At 52.5% G+C, this 16,596-nt stretch overlaps 6 protein-coding genes across 6 annotated transcripts; 3 read left to right on the forward strand and 3 right to left on the reverse strand.

The window, feature by feature from the left end:
* Positions 1–139: 139 nt before the first annotated feature.
* CGCA056_v003853 (uncharacterized protein) lies at positions 140–2,125 on the reverse strand (the record flags this gene model as incomplete). The annotated part of the gene is made up of 1 exon (XM_037319109.1): positions 140–2,125. The coding sequence occupies one exon, from the start codon at positions 2,123–2,125 to the stop codon at positions 140–142; it is 1,986 nt and encodes a 661-aa protein (XP_037183606.1).
* A 960-nt stretch (positions 2,126–3,085) lies between these two features.
* On the reverse strand, positions 3,086–3,940 carry GLYR1 (Glyoxylate/succinic semialdehyde reductase 1; the record flags this gene model as incomplete). Its single annotated transcript, XM_037319110.1, has 1 exon — positions 3,086–3,940. One exon carries the CDS (start codon positions 3,938–3,940, stop codon positions 3,086–3,088), a length of 855 nt encoding a protein of 284 aa, XP_037183855.1.
* Positions 3,941–4,588: 648 nt separating this feature from the next.
* Positions 4,589–7,306, reverse strand: hbx4-1 (Homeobox protein 4; the record flags this gene model as incomplete). Its single annotated transcript, XM_037319111.1, has 3 exons — positions 4,589–4,694; positions 4,747–5,710; positions 5,764–7,306. 3 exons carry the CDS (start codon positions 7,304–7,306, stop codon positions 4,589–4,591), a joined length of 2,613 nt encoding a protein of 870 aa, XP_037183608.1.
* Positions 7,307–8,381: 1,075 nt separating this feature from the next.
* DTR1-0 (Dityrosine transporter 1) lies at positions 8,382–10,027 on the forward strand (the record flags this gene model as incomplete). Its single annotated transcript, XM_037319112.1, has 4 exons — positions 8,382–8,780; positions 8,831–9,292; positions 9,356–9,782; positions 9,834–10,027. The coding sequence occupies 4 exons, from the start codon at positions 8,382–8,384 to the stop codon at positions 10,025–10,027; spliced, it is 1,482 nt and encodes a 493-aa protein (XP_037183610.1).
* A 1,873-nt stretch (positions 10,028–11,900) lies between these two features.
* On the forward strand, positions 11,901–13,480 carry MNT1-0 (Glycolipid 2-alpha-mannosyltransferase 1; the record flags this gene model as incomplete). The annotated part of the gene is made up of 3 exons (XM_037319113.1): positions 11,901–12,255; positions 12,292–12,410; positions 12,470–13,480. The coding sequence occupies 3 exons, from the start codon at positions 11,901–11,903 to the stop codon at positions 13,478–13,480; spliced, it is 1,485 nt and encodes a 494-aa protein (XP_037183609.1).
* A 661-nt stretch (positions 13,481–14,141) lies between these two features.
* aurO-1 (FAD-linked oxidoreductase aurO) lies at positions 14,142–15,552 on the forward strand (the record flags this gene model as incomplete). The annotated part of the gene is made up of 2 exons (XM_037319114.1): positions 14,142–14,756; positions 14,806–15,552. 2 exons carry the CDS (start codon positions 14,142–14,144, stop codon positions 15,550–15,552), a joined length of 1,362 nt encoding a protein of 453 aa, XP_037183602.1.
* Between the last annotated feature and the right edge of the window lie 1,044 nt (positions 15,553–16,596).

The raw sequence follows: 16,596 nt of genomic DNA on the forward strand, positions 1-16,596 counted from the left end.
TTTTGGTTACCGGCGTTTGGAGTGGTTTTCGAGGCGGCACCGGAGTTAGGAAGAGCGTAATCTCAAGTCCTTGAACAATCAAATGTTGATGGTTTTCCTAGCCCATATCTGTACATACCAGCAGTCATCGCTCTTGTTTTTAGCAAAGATATATCTCACCATCCTCATCAAAATCTGAATATCGGTCCTCGAACTCCTTTTGACATGCAGCTTCGTCGCTGTCCTCCGTCTCGTAAGACAGCCAGGCCTTCGGCATAAGTCCACGACTTGGTGAAAGCCATCTCACTGTTGACAGAAAGCAATCTCCGACAAATTGGAAAATCTTGGGATGCTCCGCCTCAGCCCCGTCTTCGACAGGTTGGGAGTGGACGACATGGACTCCACCCATAGGGCGCGCGAGGTATGTCGCTGCCCAGACGTTTTGGAATGCCAAGGGCGCATACGCTACATCTTGAAAGAATTCTTTCGTGATGGGGTGCTCAAATTGTTCTCCATCACGGAAGTGCTTTCTTCTGAGAGGAAGGGAAAAGATTCGGTCGCCAAGCTCGAGGTGGTCAGGTCCAATACCGACAATATCGAATGGCAAAGCATCCGCAGGCGGATTATCTACGTCGCAGGTGAGAACGCAGCGATGCTCCATTGTCAGAGAAGCCATTTGAAAGACGTGATGCCAGCCTGGAACAGTGATATCTGGATCGTTGAAAATGACCTCCTTGAGAAGTTTGACGATGATTGGTGCAAGCAGTTCATCATTCATCTTTTCGGCATCATCCCAAAACTGACTTGGATGAACGAGAATGTCGAGCATTCTTCGGGGACTTTGCTCATGAGAGAAACTTGTCATGGTCTGTATCGTTTGTGCCAATTCTGCTAGCTCTGCTGCGGCGCTCTTGAGTTTTCTGGAAAGACGCTTGTCGCTGTACATATATGCACCGGCCACGAGGACGTAACAGAATCGATCGGCAAGCCGTTCTTTGACATCATCTCCACGGAGCTTGGTATCCATGCCGGAGAGTCCTACCTCCCAGATGGACTGAAAAGTCCGTCTTATCCACTGATCCACGTCCTCTGGTGTTAACTGATTAGAAGGGAAAGCTTCGCTTTTCCAAGTGACCACAAAGGGACACGTTCGGTCTTCTTCTGCGGATTCCCATGAATCTTCCGCCGCAGTGCCGGTGGTTTGGCTCAGAAAAATCGGACCTAATCGGGTACGAATTCGATAGGCGAATGACCCTGGTGAGATAGGAAATCTCGCAAGGGCGCAATGAACCAAAGGTGTTCCAATTGCGCTACCGAGGTTGACCCAGGGTCCCCAGCGGACATCGTTGCCTTCAAGCCAGAGTGCGTGGCGGTGGTACTTGACAGTCCAGTTCGGCACCCATCGAGGGAGCAAATCTAAATCTGGATGAGACATAGATCCTTCGGTGGAAGCTGACAGTCTAGCAGAAGCTTGGCCAAGCATCCATCCTAGTTTGCCATTAATGGCTAAGGAGTAGGCGAAGAGAATGTAGATATCAGCTGTTGTCGCCTCATAGTTTACATACGTCTCGTGGGAGCGCCAAGTCCGAAGATCTTTCGTTGGGTCCCCCGACTGTTCGGTAGCCAAAGCCTGATGAACCCACTCCACGGTTACGTTTCTCACGGTCATGTCTTTTGCTAGAGTTGCCAATTTGAAAATCCGGTCTCGAGGGTTCTGGCACTCGTATTCGTCGAATGCAAGCATGAGACTAGTGAATTCCATCTCGTAACATGAATATGTGGCGACATGCTTGTAGAAGAATAGGTTGAACACGGCGTCGAGTCCCTCCGCTCGTTTCAAAAGCCTTGGACCAAGTGTCATTGCATACTGGGAGTGCATAAGTTGCAGTGCGTTCCGACCAACATCAAAGAGGTGTTTCGAGACTGCTCCACAGTAGACGACTGTATTCCGGTTGAGCACCGCCTCGTGTATTACCCAGCGGCGACTAAACCATGGGAGATGCAAAGCGTTTTGAACGCAAGGAGGGTTCTCTCTACCGGGTACGTCTTCATCCGAGGGGAGAGAACGCAATGCTTCTTCTGCTTTCTTGTCGTGGCCCAGCCAAACGAGTACACCCTTGGCCTCGGTGTATATAGCGGTCATCATGGCGATATGGTGGCTCTTTTCTTCGACACTACCTTGATCAATACAAACGCCATCGGCCCACAACCTCCTTGGGACGGTAGTTGGAAGGTTCGAATGCTCTTGACCATTCACAGAACCCAGAGGGTACTCAGTGTGTCGAAACCGGCGGAGAACTTCGCTCAGATTCTGAGTGATGGAGAGACTGTATTCCATCTTGTCATTCTCGGCGGCATCATCCTCGGTGACGAAGATTTGGCAGCAAATTCGGGCTGTCCCCAAACATAAGAAATGGCCTCGTAAGAACCCTTCGCCTCTTCAAGCTCAGCCTCGAGCAGTCGGCACCTCAATATGTCGGTACTGTGGGTAGCTGGGAAGACTTCAATGATGCGAGTACACGTCTTGGTTGACAGGGACTTGTGCTTGTACGCTTTTAAAAGCGCTGTACCTGGCTTTGTCGCCATTCCTGATTTGTGGGTAGTGCGAGAGATGGTAGAATTGAACGGAAGGATGCGTAAAATGGGGTGTTTTGCTTGGCGTGGATATGGGCCGATGCTCTCGGAAAAGATGGTTTTTCTGAGCGGACTTCATGCTGCGGTCTAGGCCGGCTGGCAAAGCTGACTATCACTGCATATGTAACTGTTCTCATTTGGTTGATTGGAGCATACGCAGTTACATCTCCTTCGATTGGTGAGTGCCTGCGATTCAGCGCCTAGCTCCCTCTCGTGATTACTGTCTCAGGTCAGCTCCTGCCAGACCCTCTTCTCAATGTCAGCCACAGTCTAGTAGTACTTTTTCGCCCAACCAAAACCTCTTGATTCCTGAGTCACCGCTTTCTCAGTCTTGTCTGCTATCCCTTGCGATATGCAACCGCCGTGTCTCATCATCACAGGAGATAAGGACAAGAAACAACTGTACTCTAATACCCAGATTGGAACTTAAGAAAACCCATCTACTCCTTGACAGCATTTCTCAATAGATTTATTATCTAGGATTTTGGAAGAGCTTGTAGACCGCAATCATATCCTCCTCATTAAGACCAGCCTCCGTAGCCTCCTTGTACACCTCTCGGCACAGCTCGGCGTATGGTGTTCTAACATTCGCATCCTCCGCTGCTTTCACAATCATCTGAGTGCTGCTATAGCAGTCCTTCACCGCCGCCTGCGGAGCCCAGTCGTTGTTCACAAGCTTGGGGATCTTGACTTTGGTGTATGCTGAAGCCATTGGTCCGGCGTCGATGACTTGCCCGAATGCTTCCAAGTTTAGCCCTTGTGCTTTCGCCAGACTAAATGACTCGGCAAGCGCGGCAGTCATGTTGTTGAGATACAAATTGACGGCGTACTTGGTCTTCAGACCAAAGCCTATCGGGCCACAGTAGATCGCTGCGGCGGTGAGAGGCTCCACATACGGCCGCATCTGCTCCGCGATTTTCGGATCCCCGGCCAAAAGCCCCACAAGTCGGCCCTGCTCCGCCGGGATCTTGCTCCCGCTCACCGGCATCTCGATGAAATTGCCACCTGCCCTTTGAACTTGCTCCGCCACATGTTTGCTGATATCGACTGGTATGGAGGCCGTGTTGATGAGTGTTTTCCCGCGAATTGCGCCTCGGAAGTCATCGTTGAATATTGATGTCAAGGCTGCGTCGTCGAAGAGCATCGCGAAGATGACGTCGGATTGTTCAACCACTTTCGCTGGTGTCTCGCCAATCTTAGCACCGGCTTTTGTGAGTGGTGGATACTTGGAAGCCGTTCGATTCCAGACTGTGACGGCGAATTTGCGAGTGAGGTTCAGGGCCATAGGGGTGCCCATGACCCCGAGGCCAAGGAAACCGACTCGCATACTGGAAGTTCGCAAGAAGGAATACCGAAACAGTTTTGTTTATGTTGAATGAAAATTTTGAGATGGCCGCTGCTCAAATAACAGAGTTGTGATGGAAGCCGAGAGTATCCGCCTGGTCAGGGTGTTGAACGAGATACAGGGTTCATCAAGGTTTGTATGATATCCGGAACACATACACCATATTGGTCTCTTTCGTGATGATTCGCCGCAAGTCTGCAGGGCGCAGCGGCGTGTATATGTTGTTAGTTTCACGCCCTAGGGCGAGCCATCGTGGTGGATCGTTGCATGACGGCGAAGGCGCACGAACACAGGACCCATAATAATCATGTCGATTTCTCCCTACGCCTTACGGCTGACGCGATTGGGTCTAACAAGGGCGCACACAACAGGCCGCGCAGATGAAGAAATTGATGCGAATTGACTGGATCATAGTATTAATGCCTTCCTAACATTTACCGATGTTGGCTGACTAAATCTTCTCCGATATCGCAACTTTCGCAACGCAATTCAGCGATCGCTGAGCGGAAAGCCAAACGGCAGCAGAGCATTGGGATAGGGCGACAACTTCCGCTCCTTCGTGAACGCATAACTCATCCTTTCCATTAAAACTGATGAACATATTCGCGTTGAAAATCTGAACCAATCAAGTCATACGGCTGGCGGATTGCCATCTTCTTGCAGGATACCCATTTCGCGCTTGAACTCGCGGAGCCAATCTGGGTTATCGGCAGGAGTCTGATTCCACGGGTCATCACTGGGACCGTTAGCATATTTCCATTCACCTTGAAGATTATGATTTGACTCACTCTTCAAATGAGATCCACCGCGCTTGATGTTGAAGTTCGGCGTCTGAGGGAATATGTCTGTTCGGGTTTCGTGGTGACGTCGTGATCTTGACGAACCGGACTAGACTCAGAGCAAGGCGCCGATAGCAGTTCTCTTCGTTCACAAAGAATGTGGTACGTGTGTTGAGTCCCGGCATGTCGGCATCGGCACCCGAAGCAGTATTGCCAGTTGCGCTGCTACCGACGACGTCAGCTTCAGGGCTTGAGCTTCCTGTGTCCATGGCGCTGGACTGGCCAGTAGGTTCTGTAAGGGCAGCGCTCAGGAAATGCTGGTTTCCGATGTCCAAGGTAGGGGAATCAGCAGACTCTGAAGGCGGAAGCTGCATCCGTTGACGGAAAGGTGCCAGCCAGTGCGTTGACTCGTTGATCAGGCCGTATAAGAATGTGGAAAATGTCTCGGACGGCTTTGGCGACGATGGCATTGTCCAGCAACTTGATGCAGAATCAACTTGCTGGACAATGCTGCACGCCTCGCGCTGAAGATCCGAGTCCGAGACTTCGGGCTCGATGAGCTTCGATATGTCCACGTAGCTTTGGAGTTGTTCCTCTAAGGCACATTGGTCAAAGATGTCGGCTTTTCCGTTGATGCAGAGATATGTGATGCGAGACCTCCTGGCTGTCTTCAGCGGTCGAACTCGGGCTTGCTTGACGATGATATCCGACGACATGAGCAAGTCTCGCAGCCAAGAGCTTGCTGGAGTCACTGGCTTCTTGGCGAGAGAGGTAGGCTCCGAGCCGAAAATAATGCAGCAACTTTCGTATAGAAGCTCGGCATTTGTAGGCATTCGGCCATTCGTGTTTTGGTAGTCTGTCGCGAAGTGGTTGATTTCCGTCTTGATCAACTCAAAAGCGCTGGGTGGCGTCTCTGGAACGCCTTGTTTGGTAGTGAAGGGCCATGGTGAATACCGCTCCATATGAATCATATCTGGAGAATGAAGGTCAGCTATGGCACATTCCATATGCATGGGGGAGACTGACAAGGCGCCATTGAGTTCTCAACCATCTTGAGAATATGGTCATCAAAGCCCCAGTCTCCATGCCACTCCTCCATCGTCTTTCCATCCTTGAAGTGCTCGGCGATGTGATCGATTCTGTCAATCCATGATCCCATCACCAAAGCACAGAAACCGCAGCGAGATCTTATCATCTCATTCTCGTGCTTCCAATCCCCCATGGGCCATCGCAGGAACTTGGCATCGTGCACCAGTTTGAGGTGCTGCTGTAGATGATCCTTCCGGTAGAAGGTTCGATCTTCTGGTAGTCGCTCTTTGCAGACTGAGTAGTTGTGCTTCTCTAGGTGATCTTTGTCCGGGTTGGCATCACCACAGAAGACGCAAACGAGCTGACCACTGGCATCGGCGACAGTTGGCCCTGTTGGCGAACATTCCCACCGCTCCAGAGACAAGTGCAGAGACTTCTCGTGACGTTGCCAATTGTGCTTTGTCTTGAACGTCTCGGTACAGAACGTGCATTGATACATGTTCATAGTCTGCCAGAGGTTGCTTGGACCTTTCCGTTCTGGTCGCGCTGCAGCACCTCGTCGCCTCCTTCGCTTGATTGCAGCTTTTGCCAGTGGATCTGAACGCAATGATGCTCGAGAGTTGTGAGAGTATGCTGAGTTGACTGAGCTCCTGCTCGAATGCGACGTCCCTGCGCTGCTTGCAGAAGACGCATTATAGAGAGACCTCGTAGGAGCGCTGTCGGTCAAAGATCGATCTGCCGGGGTATCGGATCCAGGTGGTAAGTCGTACACAGCATGCGCAATGGCAGATGCCAATGCAGGCTCGTGCTCAGGCGGCGACACTTGCCATCGCTGAAGAGGGTTCATCTCGTCGAATCCTTGAGGAACACTGCTTCCACCAATGTTGATGGGCTTTGAGGTGGCTGAAGTGATGGCGGGGGATGGGGGCCGTTTGGGAGGAACCTTGAATCGGTTGCGTCTCCGAGTGTTGGCGAGCCAATTGGTGATCTGTTGTCTGCTGAGACCAGTCTGCCGCTCTAGCATCTCCATATCGGCGGTTGAAGGGTAGGGGTGGTGGTTATTATTCGAGAGCCATGCTTTGAGAATTCGGAGAGACTTTGAAGAGAACCGAGTCCCGATTTTGGGCGGCGTGGTCATCTCTGAAGCTGGGTTCCCGTCTACACTAAGTGTTGTTGTTCCGGTGTCGAGCAAGTGCCTCGTAGACTGCCCGTCACCAATTGCCTCCGAAAACATGAACATTTCTGCGTCGTCGAAAGTTGTGCTTGTGCTTGGCATCGCCGTTTGGGTGTTGGCGAGGCCGGACCCTCCGGTCACGGCGGGATCGAAGAGAGCTTCATCTTGCTGGTGAGATGAAAGTCCTGCATTGCGCAGCAACTCAACTGCATCCAGATTTTGTAAGTCTTGTAGAAAAGAGTCTTCCGGGTAATTGACTTGAGAGGAATTGGTCAACTGCGCTTTGAGCAAGTCAAACTCCAGCGCGGCGGTGAAGTCGCCGACATCGCGTGCGTTGTTGTCATTGGCTGGACCGCGCTTGTCCATTGCTGACCGAGTTGTGTAAGTGCTTGGAGAGATGCATTTGGCAGGTGCTGCACAATGTCATCTGTTAGTATTAGATAGGATAATAGTTCGTCCGATGCGACATGGTCTCACAGAAGAGTCATCTTGCTCGGTCTTCACCCCACATGAGCCGGCGTCATATCCGGTGTGCGGGGCATAATTGCCCCGAGTCATAGGCTCACACCCGGATCTACCATGAGCCAGTCGTCATTTTAACCTCCTTCGTCGAAAGAAGTATGTATTACCGGTCAAGAAGATGTTCAGGTATAAGCAGTATTGTAAGCAGCGGCTTCAACAAAGCTCCGACCTAGATTACAGATTTTGAAGTTGTCTTTCATCGAAGATCACCATGGGCAGTCCCTGCTCGGCTTGAACGCCGCAAATAGCCTTCGGCCAGCGACACCCAAACACATTCTGCCAGCCATCGCAATGAATTCTGGTCCATCTTGACCGTCCGGCGTCCCGGGGCCGAGTCCGGCCAGAGTTTCCATTCCGAAAGACCCATCTCTGGTGAAATTCGGCGACCGAGCGGCTTCCCTTGTCCCCGGCCGATCTCGGAGCCGGAGCGAGACTGAACCCACCAGGCCTGCCACAACACTAAGAACGCGACTCGCTAAATACCTGGCCAGTCTCTCGGAAGATGTCCGACGAACTGCCCAGACCGGGATGAACCCCCACACGCGGGGAAGAACGCCCAGCCGGGGGCAATGAGCTTCTTGTTCCAGCGAGTTCTGGGCGAGACTGCAGGGGCTTTAATGGCGATGTTGAATCCAGTCACCGACGTCGGAATGGTAAGCATGGGGAGAATGGGGCATATCCGATGTTTGACCTGCTTAACCTAGGCAAACTACTGCCGGATAACGCTGCCGAAGATCTTTCTGCCCGATCTTTGTGCCCGGTGACGAGTGCCGGCGCTGGTGTTTGAAAGACTTGAACGTGCATCTTGACAACTCGCCAGCTTGTCGCGAGGCAGCTAAATCGTACCATCTTTCCACAAATCCTACGTGGATGACGTAAAGAACCGCCATTGCTTGTCCCGCGAAGACAAGCCCGGAACATGTCGCAAAACCAACATGAAGACGACTCAAAGTCGGAGTCGGTGGATGTGGAGCCTGACCGCCACGACTTGCGACTGACGACATCGAACGCGGAGAAGAGCGCGACGATTTTGCCCGCACCGACTGAGGACGATGCTCAATTGAGCCGCCAAGACACGGAAGCGATCTATGCCAAGTTTTCGCCGAACCGGAAGAGACTTGTCACGGCTGTGGTGGCTTGTGGTGGGATCTCGTCAACGGTGTCCACTCTGCTGCTCTTGGCAGCGATTCCCGAAATTGCGGGCGAGTTCAACACTAGTGGAAGCATCATCAATGTTAGCAATGCCATCTACACGGTGTTCATGGGTATCAGCACCCTATTTTGGGGACCTTTGAGCCAGGTGTATGGACGAAAATGGGTAGGTAGCTGGGCAAAGAAATGTCGAGGAGCATTGACTAACTTGACTAGCCATGTATTCTATCTGCAGCTGGGTTCTTTGGGTTCTCCGTGGGAACGGCATTGGCTCCTAACCTTGCCGCCTTCTTCGTTTTCCGGCTGTTGTCAGCCTTCACGGGAACAGCTTACCTCGTACTAGGCTCAAGTTGCATCAGTGACATTTACAAGCCCACGGAGAGAGGCACTGCCTTGGCATGGTTCCTGAACGGCACCCTGATCGGCCAATCCTTCGGTCCCTTCATTGGCGGTGTTATTGTCACGTATCATAGCTGGCGAGTCTTATTCTGGTTTCAGTCGGGCTTGGGGGGACTCACAACCGTCCTTGCCGTACTTGCGCTACCAGAGACAAGCCACAAGATGAGATCGAAGGAGTTGGAAGGGCTCGACTTTAAGACAAAGGTTGGGAAGGTTTGGGACTGGACCAACCCTTTCCGAGTCCTTGCATTGTTCCGTATTCCGAAACTTCTGGTGGCAGTAAGTTTCCCATGCCATGATTGTTCATTGTCTGGATTCCAATCTCTAATCACGACCTCGTAGGGAATCGCCGCCTCGTCTCTGGTGTGGAATATGCAGTCACTCTTAACACCCATCCGATACGTCATCAACCCGCGCTTCCACCTGACGACCCCTCTGCAGTCCGGTCTCTTCTTCCTAGCCCCAGGAATCGGTTTCTTCACTGGTACATACTTCGGTGGTCGCTATACAGACCATACAGTAAAGCTCTGGATCAAGCGTCGAGGCCACCGCCTTCCCGAAGACCGTCTGCGCAGCTCCTTCGTGGCCATGGGCATCGTCATCCCGTGCGCGATCCTGATATATGGGTGGGCAATCGAGAAGGAGAAGGGTGGCATCCCGTTGCCGGTGATTTGCATGTTCGTACAAGGTTTCGCTCAGACCATTTGCTTCCCCAGCATCAACACGTATTGTCTTGATGTGTTCAAGGGACGGAGTGCAGAGGTGATAGGTGAGTTCCCTCCACCCACAGCCCGAGATGAAAGTAACTGACTTGAATAAGCTGGAAATTACTTCTTCCGCTATGCAATCGCGGCCGTTGGCACAGCTGTGTGTCTTCCGGCCATTAACAGGATTGGCGTTGGCTGTTTTAACACCATCACGGCCCTGTTCGTGTTTGGGTCCACAGCAGCGGTGTTCTGCGTCGTCATGATTGAGTCACGAAAAGACGAGAAGAACTCTGGCGAAGGAGTATGAATGAAATGAATCAATAATTCAAGCCCTTAAAGTATTGAGGAAATCCGAGTGATCGACCCTGTGCCGAGTCCAGTCCACCTGCAGTCGCGCAGTACGAGCACGCGGTCTACGTGTCTATGTGATAGGATGTCAGATTTTAGTGACGAAGGCGGTGTAATTGGGCCAGTCATCTTTGTGTTTCTAGCGCCATCTGGATCAATTTCTGCACAAGTCCCCTGGAACCTAGATTGACATGCAGCATGCCTAGCTGCCGATTTAGTGGCGGTCTGCGCCCTTGAAAGACGCGGACGACATGCCCCGCACTGATAGCCTTTCAAGGTCGCAATGGTTGAGACAACGACATTCAATTGCTCATAAGACATGCCAACCCTGCACGGGGAATCAGTTCAATTGACAAACCAAACCCAAACATCACAAGAATGAGCCTTAATCACCAGTCAGCAGTGATGAAGTCCGAAAACCAAGTCAACGGCACTGCCCAGAATGGGGTCACCATACGAAACCACCGTCCAGGTGACATGGGCTTCATCACCTACCGTCATGGAGCAATCTACGCCAACGAGTTCGATTACGGGTCATCTTTCGAGGCCTTGGTCGGCAGAATCACGTCCGAGTTCATCACAACTTTCGACCCTACAGCAGAGCGTTGCTGGATTGCGGAAAGGGATGGCCAGTTCCTGGGCTGCATCATTCTGATGAAAGATCGCGACACGCCGGGTCGAGCGAAGTTGAGATGCTTTCTCGTCGAGAAGAGCGCTCGAGGTCTAGGTCTTGGAACGCAATTGATGAAGCTCTGCATAGACTTTGCGAGAGAGGTCGGGTATGAGCGGGTGGGGTTGAGGACGGACAGCAACATGGTGGGAGCAAGGAGGATGTATGCCAAGACGGGCTTCAAGATACTGGGAACAGAGGAGCATCGGACATGGGGGGAGCATATCCAGAGTATCGGAGAGAATTGGGAAATGGAGTTGTAGTAATGGCAGAAATGACATGGGCTGAACCATTGGGTGGGCATTTGAATATTTTGTTCTCAAGAAGAGTCGGCTTTCAACTTTGGAGGTCATTGTTCAAATTCTTTCATTCAATTGGCAACAATGAAGTGCAAGAATGATATCAAATTTACCACATGGACACATGACATGTTTTATGAGGAAATTCGAAATATCTCAGAACATGTAAAAATATCAAAGAAGCCTGCATTCCAGCAGATGGGTACCATCAAGAAACTCTTAGAGGCAGAAAGGCACCAAAATAGAATAAAGCCATCTTCTTATAGCCCGAGGTTTGATTCATTGCTTCCCGCATTGTTTAAAAGATCTGGTCATGTCTTGGAAAAGGCTGTTTACTTTGGCTGAGATCCTGGGGCCTGAAGGCTGAAGCTGCTTGAACCCATGACGTCATCGAATAAAGGTCTGAGTGATGCTTTTCTGAAGTGTCCTTGACCTTCGCTTAACTGTCAGAGATGACGCAATTGTCACTATGGTCACGTTCTTTCCCAGACTTTCACCCAAGTTCCAGGCGGTTGGTCGCCTAAGGCGCCTAAGGATCTCGGTGAACGGTCTGGATCACCAAGTCACGTGTGAGCTGCCTGAGAACAGGCCGTTGCTTCCTCTTTTGCGCTGTTCAAGTGTTAAGCGAGACGCTAGCGTCGTTTGAAGACGGCTTGTTGTTCTTCCTTGTGATTTCCCAAGTTAACCATCTTTTCTCCTCCACACCACCTCAGATCAAAACTTCACCCCAACAACGACCCTTCACCTGAACCAAATCCGCCAAAGAACTGTCTCAGATCAACGACAAGCATCCGTCTGATTTCTTTCTACCACATAAGTCACCACGCGCGCCTTCTCAACTGATCTCTCGTTAATCAGGCGAGATGGCGCTCCGAACCAAATCATTTGTTTCCCTCCCTACCTCCTTCCTCCTCCTTGCTGCCATAACCCTCTTCAACCTCCCTTTCGCTCTGTCAGCAGGGCTTCAACTTTGGGATGCTTCTCCACGCGCCGCCTTTGTCGCTCTTGTCTCAGAGAACCAACTTGAGCAGATGGTCGCCTCTGTTGGACAACTAGAGCACCGTTTCAACAGCAAGTACCGCTACGACTGGGTCTTTTTCAGCCACGAGGAGCTCAGCGAGAAGTTCAAAGAGGCCACATCCAACGCGACCGGCGGCACTGTCACCTACAATGTCATCCCCAAGCAGCACTGGTCCATCCCTGCCTGGGTCGACTCTGGTCGCTTCGAAGCTGGCTTGGCGCACGCTTAGGCAGTGGGCGCCAATAAAGCTGACGTCTGGACCACCCACCACAAGCGACGCTGGTCGGCTGGTCTCTTCGCTCGCGAGAAGCGTCTTGATGCCTATGACTGGTTCTGGATGGTTGAACCTGGAGTAAGTCAAGTCCCCTTCCCCTCCACGGTCTTGGTTGGGCTGACAGGACTGCTCTCCAGACTCAGTTCATGTGCGACATCAACGTCGACGTCTTCCGCTTGATGAGAGATCGCGACATCGCCTACGGAGTCAACGAGGTCATGTTCAAAGACACCTCGGAGCCCAGGTCCCTATTCCAGAGCACCAAGTCCTTCATGGACGAACACCCCGAGATGGTCCAGCCCCATGCCGACATCAGCTGGATCCTTGGCCACGACGGCACGCTCGGCACTCCTACCATCAACGCCCGCTTTGACGAATTTGACGATAGCTTCTTCGAATACCGAGGCTGCAACACCAGCCAGATGATCAAGGGCGGCGTTCACCCCGGTGTTCCCCAAGAGGCTGACCCTCAGCAGTGCGAACCGAACACGGTTGCCGATGCCTACACCACCCGTCTTGCTGCCGACTACAACCAGTGCACCGTCGACGCCCCCATCGAGATTGGCAACCTCAAGTACTTCCGGGGCCCGGAGCACAAGTCGTACTTCGAGCATCTTGACAACGCCGGTGACTTCTACTACAACACCGTCAGCAACGTGCCTGTCCACTCGTTGAGTGCCACCATGTTCCTCCCAAGAGACAAGTTCTGGCTGCTCGGCGATATGGTCTGCGAGATGCACGGCCTACACAGCTGCCCGCCCATGCCGCGCCAGACCTTTACAACCGACGCGCCTCAGGACCAACCTTTCATAGCTGATGTTCTCGGCAGCACCATGATGAGTCTTCCTGAAGACTTCAGCGGTGTCCGGGAAGAGCTCCACGGCCGATGGGAGAACTTCGTCGAGGACTTCGATCGCCAAGACAAGATGCCGCACTCCCTGACGGGCTGCACCTGCACTGAGGAGCGTACCTTCAAGAACGAACAGTGGTACATGGAGATCTGGGTTCAATCCCCTTCCGGCCGCGACATGTGCCGCATTGGCGAGCTCACCTTCGGGCTCCGCGACTATTGCGCCGCGATGCCCCAGGAGCATGAGCTTTCCATGGAGATTCCTGTCACCCGCTGGATCGAACGCATGATCCGCTGATCAAGACCGCCGGCTGACCTCCAACCTTCTGGAACTGGACGATGGAATTGCTTGAGCGAAGATCAATGAGCGATGGACGCAAGGGAGGTTTGCAAACTTGGGATTTGTTTGTTTCGCTGTACTATTTGACCTACAGAGCTCCTCGTAGCACGATAGCCATCCTCAGAGAATTACCGATGATTCATACTTACTGTCCCGCGCGTCTCACATGTGTCGTTGCCCCCGGATGTCCATCCTTGCCGAAGAAGGGAAACACAAGTCCGGAAACCGGCGCCATCCCGGACGTTGCCGGCCCCGCATCCAATCTCACTCCCTTTTCTGCTAGTGCTTACAAGTCCAGGCTGCAAGATACCGCTCATCTTCCGATGGGGGAAACAATTGTCTCAGTCCCCCTGTGTCTAGCTCCCCGCAGAATCGAAAGATCTTTTGGGCGCCAATCAGCAGCGCGAAATGTCTTTAGGAAGGATCTGCCATGGTAAGACACGCTGATGGGCGTTTTTGGACGACAAAGAGATGGCTTTGGAGCTGACGGCAGGCTTTCAAGCCATAGAGCTGGCTGTCAGATTTATTTCAACGACGTCTGCATTCTTTTCAAGTTTCCATATGTCTGGGATCTTTGCTAACAAACAACCGACAAATAGCGCGACAATTCTCGAACATCATGGGCTCCCTCACCACCTTGGAAGACTTCCTCGAGAAGCACCCCTCGATCAAGACCTACTCCCCTTCCGATGAGACTTTCCACTCCCTCCGCCAGACCTTTGTTTCTACCCCCGCCATTCCGCGGCTCATCGCCCGTCCTCAATCCGCTGAAGATGTCGCAGCTCTGGTGTCCCACTGCAGCAAAACCTCGACGCCCTTCGTCATCCGCTCGGGAGGGCACGACATGTCCGCTCGTTCAACCGTCGACGGCATCCTGCAGATCGACATGCGCGACGTTAAGTCTGTCAACGTCTCTCCTGACAAGACGTCCGCTCGACTTGGAGGTGGCGTATTGAATGGTGATCTGCAGGCTGCGCTGGAGAAGGAAGATTTGATGACGCCGACCGGCACCGTGGGAAGCGTTGGCTACGTCGGATGGGCGACGCTGGGAGGGTACTCGTTTTTCACCGCAAGCTTGGGCATGGGAGTTGATCAGATTCTCGGAGCGAAAGTTGTGCTCGCGAGCGGAGAGCTGGTCGATGCCGACGAGGAGCTGTTAGTTGGAATCCGGGGTGCCGGGCCTGCTTTGGGGGTTATTGTTGAGATTGAGATCAAGGTCTACCCAAAGACCGAGGTAAGAGCTTTCCAAAATGGCGGTTGAGGTGGTACTAACACACCTGCAGATCCAAGGCGGCCTCATCATGTTCGACTCAACCGACTTCGGAGGCACCATCAAGACGTTCTGGACGAACTGGACCAAGCTTCTCAAGGGAAAGACCCTGCCAGACCTACTTTGCATTCAGCCCGCCGTTGTCGAGGTGCCAGGAATTGGAAAGACATTCGCCTGCGCTTTCACCTGGAACGGTCCTACGTCGGATGAGTCAGACGCCTGGCTCGAAGAGATCTGCAAGCTTGCTCCCGTGGCGATGAAGATGGTCGCGCCGACGAGCCCCTCCGCTATGATTGCGCAGGTCACGGCCTTGACGTCTCCGACGACTATCCTCGGCAGCTCCTACGGCGTGAGCACCAAGACGCTTGCCCTCTCGGAGGCCATGGCGGACTTGTATGCCGAATTTGCGACGAAGCTTCCTGGAGACGGCGCGTTGCTGAGTATGCACCAGTTGCGCGGCAAGGCGTCTCGGGACGACCATCCGCCTGGGGTGTTTAGGTGGCGCGAGGAGCACAACTTGCTGGAGATTGTGGGGCTTACGGTCACAAAGGAGAAGAGCCAAGAGGCCAAGCATTGGGCGGATGGGTACAGGGATGCGCTGGTCAAGTTGGATGGGGTGATTGAGGGAGGGTACTACTCGCTGCTGCCGAAGGGGCAGTTCGCGATGGAGGTGGTTTATGGGGATCACTGGGAAACTGTCAAGGGGTTGAAGGAGAAGGTTGACCCAGGGAATGTCTTCAAGTTTGCATTCGGGAAGTGATAAGCTTGAATGGCACAGTCGGGCGGCTTTTTTAGTACTCCGTTGAATCCTTTTGGTGATATCTTCTCTCTTCCATGAGATTTCTACCTGCCAATCTCAATTTGGCTGCCTTTATTGCCCTCCCTCATCGTCCTTCCTCATCGTCCTTCCTCATCGTCCTTCCTCATCGTCCTTCCTCATCGCCCTTGCCCTCTCTGGCCCTCACTAGCCCTCACTGACTTCGCGTTTCAGATGTTGTAGTCGATAACGACGGGCTTGGTTTTGACTGTATCGATAGCATCATCCCAGTTCCGATCCGGCATCTGCCCTACGTCATCCTCTTTGCAAAGAAGACGGAATTCCATGCGCTGAAAAGAGCTGTCCACTAATCTCCAAGTCTTGCCTGCCCAAATTGCCAGGTTCTTTGTTCCATTCATTCTTCCCGCTTCGGAACAATCAGACCACGCTTCTTCATCGATTCCGATGACCTTTCCCACCTCTCCTTAACGGCACAGTCGCTCTCCTCCAGATAACGATACTGCAGGCGCTCAATGTTGTTGGACGCGTTGAGATCCATAATCACAAGGATAAGGTCAATCTCCTCGTCCGATCCGTGTTTATTCTTCCTGTGGCGCTTGTATAGAGAAGTGATGCGACCTCGGTCTGCGACGACCAGGATGAAATCGAGGTGTGTGGTTTCGAACCGACGTCTGATCGATTCATCAAGCTTAATGAAGAACTCCTGGATTTCCTTTTTTCCAACAAACATATTCCAACCGTCCTCGATCGGACGGCCAGGGTCGCTTTCAAATGTCATATTCGCGTTGGGGTCCAACCAGAATGAGCGACGGTCGTCGAATGAGGTAGGATCCAACTCTAGAAGGTGCAGCAGATGTTTCGCCATCCTCTCGAGAAAGGGACGCATACTGATGTCGCGAGACTCGGTTGAAAGCTCGTCGAGGATGCGTGCCAAATCTTGAGGTTGGTCGAAATAATATTTCGAGAAATATTTCTTCGAGAAAATCGAGAGATCCATGGCGACAGGTCGATGGCTACGCCTTCATC

This window comes from Colletotrichum aenigma (assembly GCF_013390185.1).
Source record: "Colletotrichum aenigma strain Cg56 chromosome Unknown KSG_Cg56_contig02, whole genome shotgun sequence".
Taxonomy (NCBI): Eukaryota; Fungi; Ascomycota; class Sordariomycetes; order Glomerellales; family Glomerellaceae; genus Colletotrichum; species Colletotrichum aenigma.